Consider the following 12,182-nt stretch of genomic DNA (forward strand, 5'->3'; position numbering starts at 1 on the left):
ATCCGGGGGTGGGGTTGGGGTTCCCCGGGGACCCTGGGACGTTCCTGGGATCAGCTTCATCCTCCCAGCACCCCGGGAACCCAGAGCCCGAGGCAAGGGCAGGGCGGGGGCCGCCCGCTCGCCCCTTCCCCAGCGCCTCGCCGCCTTGGGGCGCGATGAATCACGGCAATTTTCCTTTTAAGGCCGGGCTCGGCGGGGAGGAAGCAGAGGAGGAGGAGGCCGCTCCTTCAGCCTCACTGGCTCCTCCCGCTCTCGCTCGGGGCTCCGACGCCCAGCCAAAAGCGAATCCGGGCGGCGAGGTTCGGCAGAGGCTCCGACGGCTCCTGGCCCGCTCCTCGCCCCAGCGTCTGTCCTGCGCGCCCGTCCGCGTCCCCAGCCATGGCAAGAAACCACCAAGTGCAGAAGGCCAAGCTGGCCGAGCAGGCTGAGCGCTACGAGGACATGGCGGACTTCATGAAGGCGGTGGTGGAGCATGGGGACGAGCTGTCCAACGAGGAGCGCAACCTCCTCTCCGTCGCCTACAAGAACGTGGTGGGGTGCCAGCGCTCGGCCTGGAGGGTCATCTCCAGCATCGAGCACAAAACCGAAGAGGGGGATGACAAGGCACAGCTGGTGAACGAGTACCGGGAGAAGGTGGAAGAGGAGCTGAAGAGCGTCTGCAACGTCGTCCTGGGCTTGCTGGACAAGTATCTCATCAAGAAGGTCAGCGACCCTGAGAGCAGGGTCTTCTACCTGAAGATGAAGGGAGACTACTTCCGATACCTGGCCGAGGTGGCCACAGGGAACGACCGCCAGGAAACGATAGACAAAGCCCAGAAGGCGTACCAAGAGGCCATGGACATCAGTAAAAAGGAGATGCAGCCCACGAACCCCATCCGCCTGGGGCTGGCCCTCAACTTCTCCGTCTTCCACTACGAGATCGCCAACGCCCCCGAGCAGGCCATCTCGCTGGCCAAGACCACCTTCGACGAGGCCATGGGGGACCTGCACACGCTCAGCGAAGACTCCTACAAGGACAGCACCCTCATCATGCAGCTGCTCAGGGACAACCTCACGTTATGGACAGCCGAGTGCGCAGGCGAAGACGGCGGCGAGGCTGGTGAAGAGCCCAAGAACTGAACGGCCCCCGCGGGGCCAGGGACCGGCAGCCCCCCTCCCCCCCTCCCCCCCCCCCCGACACCTCCTTCCTCCCCACCTTTCGGTGTCTCTTCCCTTTTTTTTTTTTTTTCTTTTTTTTTTTCTTTTGGGAAGGCATCTCAGCCCCCTCCCCACCCTCCCCCCCCCCCCCCCCCCAGGTTGGGTGCTGGAGTGGGGGCAATGTGCGGTGTTTGCTGGGGTGGCTTTGGCAGGTCCTCCCCTTCCCTCTCCCTCATGCTCTTTTCTTTGGGGGCGGTGGGGGGGGGGGGGGGGGGGAGGAAGGAGGATGCCTCCATCTCCCTTCCTAGAGCACTGCCAGCCCCCCCCCCCCCCCAAAATTTAACATTTTAGATGGAAGCGGGGGGCTGCCTGGTTTGTGGCACCTCCAAACCCACCATCCAGGGGTGGGGGGGCTGGAGCCACGCTGCCGGTCCCCCGAGGCAGCGGGAGGAGGTGATGGGACGGGATGGGGAAAAGAGAAAGAGGGGGGGTTTGGGGGGGGGGGTGTCATGAATCGCCAAAGCCTCTGTGCGTCTCCAATAAACCGTCTCGTGCACGCCTGCCTCTGTGGTTGCCTCGTCTCTCCCCCCCCCCCCCGGCGCACATGCCCAGGCAGCTCCTGCAGCCGCCGGGCACCGGCATCACCTCCTGCCCCGCTGTGCCAGGGAGCGGCCGGGGTCCGCAGCGCCCCCCACCTCCCCCCCACCCCCCATCCCCGAGCACCCGTCTGGATGCTTGTGGCCTCCCCCCAGCCCTGCAGTGAGGTGTTGAGGTGCTCAGTGAGCCCTGAGCCTTGGGGGGGGGGGGGGGGGGGGTGTGCCAGGAAAGGGCTCTCCAGGTGGGGTTTCCAAGGGGAGAAGGTTTGGGTAGCCCTGGTAAGAGAGCTGAGGTGATGTCCCAGGTCCCCAGCCCTGCAGCGGGGTGTCCCCACCCTGTTGTGTCCTCATCGCTGTCATGTCCCCCATCCCTGTGTCAGCCTCATCCCTGTGGTGTCCCCATCCCTGTGGCATCCTCATCCCCAGGGTGTCCCCATCCCCGTGGTGTCCTCAGCCCCATGGTGTCCCCATCCCTAGGATGTCCCCATCCCCATCATACAACACACAGTGCCCCAAAACCCATGGCCAAGGGACCTTTGTGCAAGCAGGGGATGGTCACCAGGCTCCCCCCCCCCAAGTTCTCTTCCATGGCTAAGCAGGGGTTCTCCTGAAACAGCGACACGGGGAGGGACACCATGTCCTCCCCATCAGGGTGGCAACGTCCCCATGGAGGCCTGGATGCGCCGGCGCAGGGGGAAAGCTCAGCACTTCTGGCCCTGGCGCCCGGCCACGGCGAAGGGCGCAGCTTGCGGAGCGCAAGTTTCAACATGAGAGGCTCATTACAATAAAATACAGTCACGGCACCCTGGGCTATGAGCTCATCAGATCAAGCGCAGCAGGGCTGGGCCGCGCTGGGCAGGACCCGGCCTTTGATGGGAAACGCCAGGATGCCGGGAGGAAGCGCGCCGTGACTCAGGGCGCGCCGCCTCTGCGGGGTCCCTGCGTGGGGACACCCCTCACCGGGCTTAAGCACGGCCAAACCCGGGGTTTGGGGGTTTGGGGGAAACTGAGGCACAGCAGGGAAGCGACCCAGGGGGTGCAGGGTGAAGTTGGTGCCGTGGTGAGGTTCGAGAGGGCTCCGCCGTGGGAACGCGTTGGCTGTGGGAGGCTGCGCGAAGCAGAACCTGCTCGCCCGGCCGCAGCTCCCGGGGCAGAGCCAGATCAGTGCCCTGCGGGGCACTGCTGGGGGGGGGGGGGGGGGGGAGGGGGCCTGCGAGCCCCCGCCCCAGCACTGGGCTGGAGCTGAGGCACAAAACCTGGGGCTGAGGATGGAGGACAGGGTCGGGGGGGGGGGGGGTCCTGGTTGGGAAGGTCCCTTGGTGGTGGTGGGAGCGGAGCCGGTTCTCTTGGTGGGGGGACAGTGAGGGGCCCCCCTGCTTGGCCTCCACCTGGCCTTGAGCACACCCAGCCTGGGAACCGGCCCCAGACTTGTAATTAGCCAAAGTAGGGCCGGCAGACGTGAAAAACGAGCCGCGGGCCCTCGCTGGCCCCTCACCCCAAGGGCTGGGGACACAGGGAGGGGACAGCGGGGCTGGTGGTGCCCAGAGCGGGCCCAGCCTGGGGGGACGCAGGGATGGCCATTGGTCCCTGCTGCTTCTGGGGGCTGGGGAGGCTGGAGGACGATGCGGCCTCCCAGGACGAGGTAAGCGGGCAGCCACAGATTTCAGCAGCGCCCCAAATTGCAGCATGGCAGGGCCGTGTAGGAGGTGATGCTCTCTGGCCTCCCAGCCGGTCCGGTGGCTTTTTGGGGCTGGGAGGGAGCCCCCAGGCCTCACAACACCGCTGTCAGCAGCTGTGCACTGCCTGTCCCTGTCCTTATCCCCCCCCTCACCCATCCGGAGGATGCTCAGGCATCCCTGGCACCACTCAGGAACGGGGCACAGCAGAGCCACACACTGGGATTTAATGTCTGGGGCACAAGCAGAGCAAAGGGACTTGGGGTGCCTGGGGCCAGGGAGTGTCCCCAGCCCAGAGCCACCCTGGGAAGGGCTGGGGACAGGCTCTGGGAGCAGGGACCTGCCCCAGCCCCATGCCTTGGGGCTGCCTCCCCAACGCCATGGCTAGTAGCCATGGGTTTAAGGCTACTGAAATGGGTCTCTGCTGCCCCAGCCACGCTGCCTGCAAAATCTGGAGGGTGGCAGGACCCACAGCCAGTCTTGTCCCTTGTCCCCAGGCTGGTTTTGGGTGGGTGGCAGTGGCTGAGCCCCCTCCCAGGGGTTTGGGATGGCAGCTTTTGGGGTGCCTGTGGTGGGTGCTGCCCTAACGGGTAGCTTGGAGGACCCCCGAGGCTGGTGGTGGTGGGGTTGCTCTGGTCTTGGGCAGGTGTTTTGGGTGGGTGCGGTGCCTGGAGGTGTCCGTGAGTCTGTCCGTGCACTGCCCAGCCCCACGAGGCTGAGCCATGGCGTGCCCACACCAGCCCCAAATACTTGCCATTTCATCCCAGGACCCAATAATTTGTGTCCCTTTTGCTTCAAGGCAAGGGATGGGGCTGGAAGCAGCGGGGACACACCAAACCCACGCTCAGCACCTGCAGCCGAAGCCCCCACCCCCCCCCACCTCCCCCCATTCCCCATCCCCAGTGTCGGGGTGGGCGCAGCACCTGGAGGGGGGCTGGGGCAGGAAGGCCCAGCTCGGCCCAGAGCCGGGCCCCCCAGGGCTGTGCTTTCGTGACTAATGCTGGCCCCGTGCCCGATTGCTCAACGGGGAGCGATGGGAGCCAGGGTGTCACCTCCCTCAGCCCCCGGAGCCGTCCCCTCCCGGCATGGGGACGTGCGGGCGCAGGACCAGGCTGCAGAGCCACCCTCAGCACTTCTTGGCCATGGCAGAGCTTCCCCAGGCTCAGGGCTTCGTGTTGCCTCCGATTTTTTCATTTTCTTCGGCGCTGGCACAGCACTGCAGGGCTGGGGTTGCAGATGCTGCACGGGTGTTAAAGCGCAAAAGCAGAGCGGCCACAAAAGCTTTGATGGCTCTTGCATAACTCTGGCTTGACCTGACCCTACCCTTTTAAGCCACCAAATCTCTCAAAGCCATGAAAAATCAGCCAGAAAGTTCACTTTTTTTTTTTTTTTTTTTAAATGCTCACATCTTCCATCCCTTTATAGCAACTGCAGGGCTCAGAGATGACCAGGAGAAGCCCACAGGACCGACGCAAGGCTGGAGTTTCAGCTCTGGTTATGGTTAGATTGGCTTTCAGCCCCGCAGCCCGAGATAGCACTGAGAGGCAGCTGCCAGGTTTCAGGCAGGAATACCCAGGGAAGCCCCTGGGCTCTCAGGGAAAGTGTTCACGTAGGGGCAGGAGACAGGAATTTGATTTATGTTTGAAATGTCTTTCATCACGTACCGATCGGCTAAATACAACCATGTCTCTGTGTGTGTGGAAGCATGGGTCTTCATCCCCTTCTTCCCCTGAGTGCTTCTTGTCTGGATTTTTCCAAATTCTGGCCACAAAGCTGTGGAAAGGAAAAATTTAATTCCGTGCCTGCCAGGCAAGCCCCCAGTCCCATTTTAATAGCGAGCCACTGGTCTGCAGTCGCACTGCAAAGGGACAAAGTGTGCTGCAAGGAGCTGTGCTGCTTTTGGCAAGGTCTTGGGCAGAACGCTGCGTCTGCACCGAGCTGGGACCCTGCTCCCAGCCCGTAAACCACTGCGGGAGCTGCTTTCCACCACCCCAACCTCCCCAGCACCTCTGGTCCCAAGCTGTCATCTGCAGCTGGGACGTGGAGCAGGTGGCTTGGGAGGTCTGGGGGCTGCTGCCGTCACTGTCAGGATGTATTATTATAATTATGTAGGAAATGGGTAAGCCCCAGGATTTGGGAAAAAAAAAAAGGAAACAGGAAAAAAACAGGAAAAAAAAAAAAAAGCCCAGAAAAAGGTGGCTGAGAGCAGACAAGCCAGCAGCCGGGGAAGGACGTAGATGGAAATGATGTGCTCCGAACTCCTGCTGAGTCACACAGGGTCTTTCTTAATCAAAAGCTCCCAAAAGCCGCGTTTGCAGTTTCTGCACCGCTGTCAGCGCGCTGCGTGCGCACCGAACGCCAGCACTCAGCCCCTGGAGAGGCGCGCGCGGGAAGTGACCTGCTTTCACATCCCACAGCCGCTCTTCCCTGCTCCCTCCAGCAAAGACTTTGTCTGTTCTCAAGCAGATCATAGAGGAACACGACGTCGCAAACACGGCACATTTCTGCAAAGTACACAACGCAACAGCTGCTGTGACGTTCCCACCAGAGGCTTTTTAGCCCCGGGCTTTGTAGCACTCGGTTTTATTTATTCAGGTTCAGCAAACTCACAAGATGAAAGCGAGACGAAGAAGTGTTTTATTAAGAAAGAGTCCATCATTATTTAAAAAAAAGAAAAACAACCATCTTTCTGTCCTCCTTGAGACAGATGGGAGGCTTCTCAGCCTGGATATTCCTATGAGGACTGTGTACAATCCTCCTAGGCAGTAAACCAAGAACTTATGCCAAGTCTCACTATAAAAGAGACAACGCAAACTGATTTTTCTTTCTCTGACTCCATCTTGGTCGTGATGGGGAGGAGAAGACTTGGCAAAGGTCAGTCTCCTTCACCCGGCTTCTCTTCTCTTGCTAACCATGCCTTCCCCTGGCTAAACCTCCCTTGCTTGCCTTGCTCTCAGCCACAGCCCTTCCACAAAAACGCTGCTCTGCGCAGTGGGGCTGAAACACAAGAGGTCAAATCCCCACAGCAAGGGAGTCCGGAAGCCAGACTTCTGCATGGAAAGGCTTTCACTTGGTCTGAGTCAGACGACACGGAGCCTCCCTTCGACTCCCGGCAAGGGAAGGAGAGCTGTCAAAGCAGAGAGCAGCTGCGGCAGAGGCGGGTGTGTTACATATCCATCACTTCTTCTTCCACGGTCTTGTCCCGAGATTGCACATACTTCTCCTGCACTGCAAGTGTGCTGATAACACACTAATTAAGGAAAACAAGGCAGCAGGGCAGGGCTCAAACACTCCCTTCTGCAAGGAGCTCTAACGTTCTCAGCGAGGAACCAACCCCAACATTAGCCCGAAGGCTGGCAGGAAGACAGCAGTACTGGCAGCAGCACGCATCACCTGAGTTATTTCTGGCTCGGGCTGATCCCAGACTTGACAAGTACAGGAGAATCAATTGTATGGTTTGGACAAAATGCAACGAAACAGTCCAAGTGAGTTTGAACGAGAGGAAAGTTGTCAGAAGATTCCTCCCACGTTTACAATATCAATTAGCAATAAACGTGGTGGCTTTGGCGTGGACAGCTGCACGCGAAGGTCTGGGCTGAGCTGTACCGACTCGCTGCCTGTAAATCACTGAACAGCATCAGGTGTTACAAATAACCTGCGAGCTGCCATACCACCTCCAGTCCCTCTTCCCAAACCCATACAGGAGAAATTAAAACTTAACACAACCGAGGAGCAGTGAAGGATACGAAGTAAAGTGGAAATCTGCTCCAACTGCTGCCGACATCAGGGCTTCCAGGCTCCTGTGTTCCTGGTCTCCAAAGGAGTAGCCGTTGGCTTTGTCCACGGCCTGCATCACCTGCCGCATACTCTCCTTATCCTGAAAGGGAGGGAGATGACACACAAGGAACCTGGTCCTTCCCGGAGGCAGGAGCTCACGCTGGGCTTTACCGCAGATTTTCCCGAGGCTCAGGGCCACCCAAACAGCACCCAAAGCCCCGATGACGCTTCCCTGCCTCCCTGAGCCCAGAGGGGTGACAAGACAAGGAGAAGCTCCCCCTTGGGGTCGGAATACATGACGGGCTGACACCCTCCACCCTCTCGCTCCCTTTCATCACCGCTCGTCTCAGCCTATCTCCCTTTGTCGACACTTCCACCAGCTACAGAATTAACATTTTCAGCCCTTCCTCACAAAGGTACTCCTCCCATCTTCAAATTATTTTGTGCTCCCTGACTTAACGACGTTCCAGGTAATAGTTTGCTCGGAATTGAAACGCAGGTTCAGAAGACCTGCATGGAGGGGGAGTCTTAATTCCCCACCCCAGGTCACAAGGCCCACATAGCCCCAAGCTCATTAGCTTTTCCTTTTCCTTTGGCTGCCACAGAACATTTACAAGTCTGGGTGCATGTCACTGTCCTCCTACAACCCTGAGTCTCTTCACAGCAAAGCTTTTCAGCCCTCATGGCTCTATTTTTCACAGCCAGTTTTGGGGGCAGGAGCAGGCAGAGGCAACGTTGAATTTTGTGGGTTGCCCTTGCAGAACTCATCCTTCCCCCCGCCTTTTGAACACCCAACTGTACCCTAGCTGCCACCAAACATGCTGGCTACGTATCCAGTGCTCCCTGTTCTCTCCACCCCTCTCCTCCTGCTGCATCACCTGGACGTTGAGCGGAACGAAGGACACCAGGCTGTAGTCCTCGATCACCTCCACCAGCTTCGCGTTGAGGCGGCGGTAATTTCTGAAGAAGGGGTCAGAAGCTAAATGGTCAACCAAGTAAGAGAGGTCCAGGACCTCTGTGTAATAATCCAGGTTGAAAGCTGCAGGGAAACAGCAAGAATCTCTGAAGGCAATTTGTAAACACTGGTGATTCCCCGGCTGGAGGATACCACCAAGAACCCAGTGAGATTTGCACCATTTCCCTGACCCAAAAAAAACCCCGTACCCAAGCAACTAATCTGCATCTGAGGCTGCCCTGCTCCACGTCTCCCCCTCAGCAAAGTCTCTTACCCAGCTTGCCGTACTGCTCGATCAGGTCCATCTTGGAGAGGACGTTCACGTGGGGCAGTTCCACGTGCAGCATGGTGGAGAGCGACGTGCAGAGCACGGAGATGAACTTGCCGGGGTCTGTGCAGTAGTGAGAATCCACCAAATGCACTGCAGCCAGCTGGGGAGCCAAGGCACAGAGGGACAGCACAAGGTCAGTAAAGAGCCCATCCGCTTGCTTTTGGGACAGTCCGAGAACGACAACCCTTTCAGCTCTAACTACAACCACACAGACTCCTATGTAGGGAAAGTTACCACCTACCTTCCAGCTTGTGTACATAAAACATCCTATATGAATATACGATTGCTCATACATGCATAGATCCACCTATCTCCACTTTCACACCTGTGGACCACCTGGGGGATTCAGGACTGAGGGTGCTGGTGCACAGAAAGGGCCGTGGGAAGGCTTCTGGCATGCTAGGCTGCACCAGCAGCACTTAAGGACACTGTAAAACCTGCGACTGCTCTCCTGTTTCTCAGGGCTTCCTTCTTTGCAGATGAAGTTTCCCTTCTTGTCTGTACTCCGCAGGTTTTTGGGGTGGCAGGTGGGCTAACTCTCCTGAACTACACGACTACCTCAAGATTTCCACGCTCCCCACAGGAATGCTCACGCACAGCATACACTCGGCAGCAGTAACCGTAGCACACCTCACTCAACAGGGAGAAACAATTGTCATGTGGTTTGAAATAATAATTAATAATTAAATTAATGAGTCGTTTGATTCCCCGTGTTTCATGCAGCTGTAACAATGTGGTCTAAGATCTCTGGTAAGTTACTGCCTGTTACACAATGTTACTCAAAGTCAGGGCTCTATAGTCGTGTGTGGCTGAGTCACGGCTCTGCTTCTGCAGCAAAAAAATGCCAGTTTGAAGCTCACAGGCAGGTGTAAGCACTCCAGTGAGCATCAAAACAGGAGCGTAACTATCTGTTTTTTTAGTAACTACAATTTCATGTACATTTATTTGAATAAAAATGAATTGTAATGTACAGATTCCCAGTGACATTCTCAAGCAAATGAACTTGCCGTTCTTGCTCACACCGTACGTGGTTTGCACATTCATGGTTTGGCCCAAATGCAAAACAAATGCAACGTAGGCAAGTTAGCTTGGTTATGGGACTCTTCTCACCTGCACTTGCTAATTTGCATCTTCCATTGTGCAAGAAAGCACAGAGCACGTATTACAGCGTGCACAGCGATTTGGTTTGGCTGCAGGAGTGGCAGGTAGGGCCTGAGATGACACCTGAATTTCTCACAGTGCGATGCAAAGGATCCCCCACTCACCCTGCACGCACATCTCCCTCCCTGCTCCAAAATATAGCACCGACAGATAAAGCACATGAGCTCTGTGGACAGGACCTTCAAGAAGAGTAAGACTGGGAGGAAGGAATCTGTTTCTGTTCATGATAATGACACTGCATTAAACGCCCTGCACAAGCTGCTCTTGCCAATCCCTCCAAGCATAAAATGGGGACACATTCCTCTCCTCCCCCGATAAAGCACTTTCACATGAAAGGGCAAACAGGTTAGTGAAGAAAACAGTCATTAGTACCCACATCCACAATCAAAAGCCCCGACCACATGGTACACAGCCTCAGAGCCCCTTGCACAAGTGCAGTGCCGGGCGCTGATCCCAGCTCCCTGCAGAGCCCAGAACCCACCCTGAAATTCCACTTGGCCATCTGGGCAAAGACGTTCTTCAGGGCGCTGTGGTGGGTGTAGAGCTCTACCTGCCCCGGGCAGTCAAACAAGTAGTAGTGACCCCTGAAAGCGGCCAGCTTCTCCTGCAGCCAGTCGAGGTTGGCCTCCAGGTACTCCATGCAGTAGATCAGCCCCCCGTTGGGGCCCAGCTTCAAGCTCTCCATCACGTCGGGCAGGGTGATGAGCTCGGAGACGTCCACGGCGCACGGGTAGGGCATCCCCTCGTTGGCGGGGTCCAGGTTCACCACGGCCACCTTGCGCCCGATCCTGCCCATGAACTCCTGCATGCCGTGGCAGTAGGTCGTCTTCCCGGAGCCCGGCGGCCCGATCACCACCTGGCCGAAGGCCAGCGAGCTCCCCTTGCTGCCCTCAGACATGTCGGCTCATTTCCTTCTCCTAGGCACGGCAGGAAAAGCTCCCATTTACCATCTCGTTTGCATTAATAAGAACACCATGGCTGGGTCTTAGGCCCAGCAGGGAATTCAGAGCCAAGGAGCAGGAGGAGAGGAAGGGAAAGCGATGCTGTGTGAGCGCTGCCCCGCTCGCTGCTGTCACCCCCTGCCTTAGGACCTGGTCACTACGCTGTCCCTGTCACCCCCTGCCCGCCCAGCCCCTCACGCCACGGCTGAAAACTGGTACAAAACCCCAACGAGAGCTGCAGGGCTGTGCTGTAGGGCACAGGTCCCTTCTCCTGCCTGCCTTTGGGGTGAGTTTAATCCCGTTGGGCACTTCCTGGTGTGACAGCACCCCTATATTCCCTCAATGGGTGCAGCATGTCCCCAGGCCCCTCTTCCAGTCCCGCGTCCCCGTGCCCTGACCCTCCATGTCCCCTCTGTCCCCTCTCCTCCCCACCTAGCCCCACGTCCCCCCCCCTCTCCACCTACCTCCTCTTCTCCCCATGTCCCCACATGCCCCCTCTCCCCCATGCCCCTTCCCACACCCCATATCCTTTTCTCCTCCCCATATCCCTCCTTCCCCCAGTTCCCACATCCCATTTCCCCACAATGTCCCCTCTCCCATCACCCTGCTCTCCCCCCACCCCAATTTCCCCCCTGCGTGTCCCCCACATCCTCCCCTATCCCCTCTTCCCCCCCTTGACCTAATTCCCCCCCCCATGTCCCCTCTCCTCGCCCATGTCCCCCCTACCCCTGTGCCCCCCCATGTCCCCCCTCCCTCCCCACATCCCTCCTTCCCCTGTGCCCCCCCCACGTCCCCTCGTGTCCTCTCTTTGCCCCCACGTCCCCATGTCCCCCCCATGCCCCTCATGTCCCTCGTGTCCCCCCTTCCTCCCCAATATTCCTCCTTCCCCTGTGCCCCCCCATGTCCCCCTCCTTGCCCACGTCCCCCCCACCCCCGTGCCCCCCCACGTCCCCTCGTGTCCCCTCTTAGCCCCCACGTCCCCAGGTCCGCCCCGTGCCCCTCACGTCCCCCCCGCGCCCCCCCCGGCCGCTCACCGCCACCCCGGTGCCCCCGCCTCGGCTCCGGGCGGCCTCGGGCCCCGCTCCCCGCGTTCCGGGCCGGGCGCGGCCGCCCCCACGGCGCCCCCTGGCGGCCGGCGGGACGCGGAGCAGCCGGGACTCGAACCCGCGCCCAACGGCTCCGAGCCCTGGGTCCGCGGGTTCGAGTCCCGGCCCCGGCGCTTCCCCTCCCGCACACACCCAGCCCTCCCACTCCGTCTCGCCAAAGTGAAATCACCCTGCACGGTCCCCGAGGTGTTTAATCAAGGAGTGCAAAGTCAGCAAGAGGGCCAAGCCAGAGCCCGCTGGCACAGAGGACACCTAATCCACATTTAACGCCACAATACCAGGTCACCGGGATGAAAGCGCTCAGGCCAAGGGACTCTGCAGCCTGGAATTGGTCTTGGAGAGCCATGGAAGGAAGCAGCCGCTACACTCAGCCACAGGGAGACGCCTCCCAAAGGCTGCCAGGGCACGTCTTTCATCCCGGTGAGTTTCTCCCGGGACTGTGGGATCGTCACGCCCAAGCAAGACGAAGCTGCGGGCCAGCAGCAAGCTTTCTGCAGGACAG

General features: G+C 59.0%; 2 protein-coding genes across 3 annotated transcripts; one reads left to right on the forward strand and one right to left on the reverse strand.

Moving 5' to 3' along the window:
- Nucleotides 1-204: 204 nt before the first annotated feature.
- Nucleotides 205-1,693, forward strand: SFN (stratifin). The gene has a single exon (XM_040535206.1). It carries the CDS (start codon nt 379-381, stop codon nt 1,117-1,119), a length of 741 nt encoding a protein of 246 aa, XP_040391140.1. The 5' UTR covers nt 205-378; the 3' UTR covers nt 1,120-1,693.
- Nucleotides 1,694-6,028: 4,335 nt separating this feature from the next.
- On the reverse strand, nt 6,029-11,694 carry GPN2 (GPN-loop GTPase 2). Of its 2 annotated transcripts, XM_040535036.1 has the most exons (6): nt 11,609-11,694; nt 10,115-10,550; nt 8,416-8,572; nt 8,065-8,225; nt 7,156-7,286; nt 6,029-6,648 (listed from the first exon to the last, which is right to left on the reverse strand). In XM_040535036.1, exons 2-6 carry the CDS (start codon nt 10,529-10,531, stop codon nt 6,576-6,578), a joined length of 939 nt encoding a protein of 312 aa, XP_040390970.1. In that variant the 5' UTR covers nt 10,532-10,550; nt 11,609-11,694; the 3' UTR covers nt 6,029-6,575. The 2 variants fall into 2 exon arrangements, with proteins under 2 accessions (XP_040390970.1, XP_040390971.1); XM_040535037.1 differs by lacking the exon at nt 11,609-11,694 and having other exon boundaries at nt 10,115-11,262.
- Nucleotides 11,695-12,182: the final 488 nt, after the last annotated feature.

The sequence above is a fragment of the Cygnus olor genome, chromosome 23, assembly GCF_009769625.2.
Source record: "Cygnus olor isolate bCygOlo1 chromosome 23, bCygOlo1.pri.v2, whole genome shotgun sequence".
Classification (NCBI taxonomy): Eukaryota; Metazoa; Chordata; class Aves; order Anseriformes; family Anatidae; genus Cygnus; species Cygnus olor.

Excerpts from the sequence above, each read along its gene's own strand:
- SFN (XM_040535206.1), top strand. The coding sequence starts at position 379 with ATGGCAAGAAACCACCAAGTGCAGAAGGCCAAGCTGGCCGAGCAGGCT.
- GPN2 (XM_040535036.1), bottom strand. The coding sequence starts at position 10,531 with ATGTCTGAGGGCAGCAAGGGGAGCTCGCTGGCCTTCGGCCAGGTGGTG. Across the intron at positions 8,226-8,415 it reads CGAGCAGTACGGCAAGCTGG|CTTTCAACCTGGATTATTAC; the intron begins GTAAGAGACTTT and ends GTTTCCCTGCAG. Across the intron at positions 7,287-8,064 it reads TCGTTCCGCTCAACGTCCAG|GATAAGGAGAGTATGCGGCA; the intron begins GTGATGCAGCAG and ends CCTCCCTTTCAG.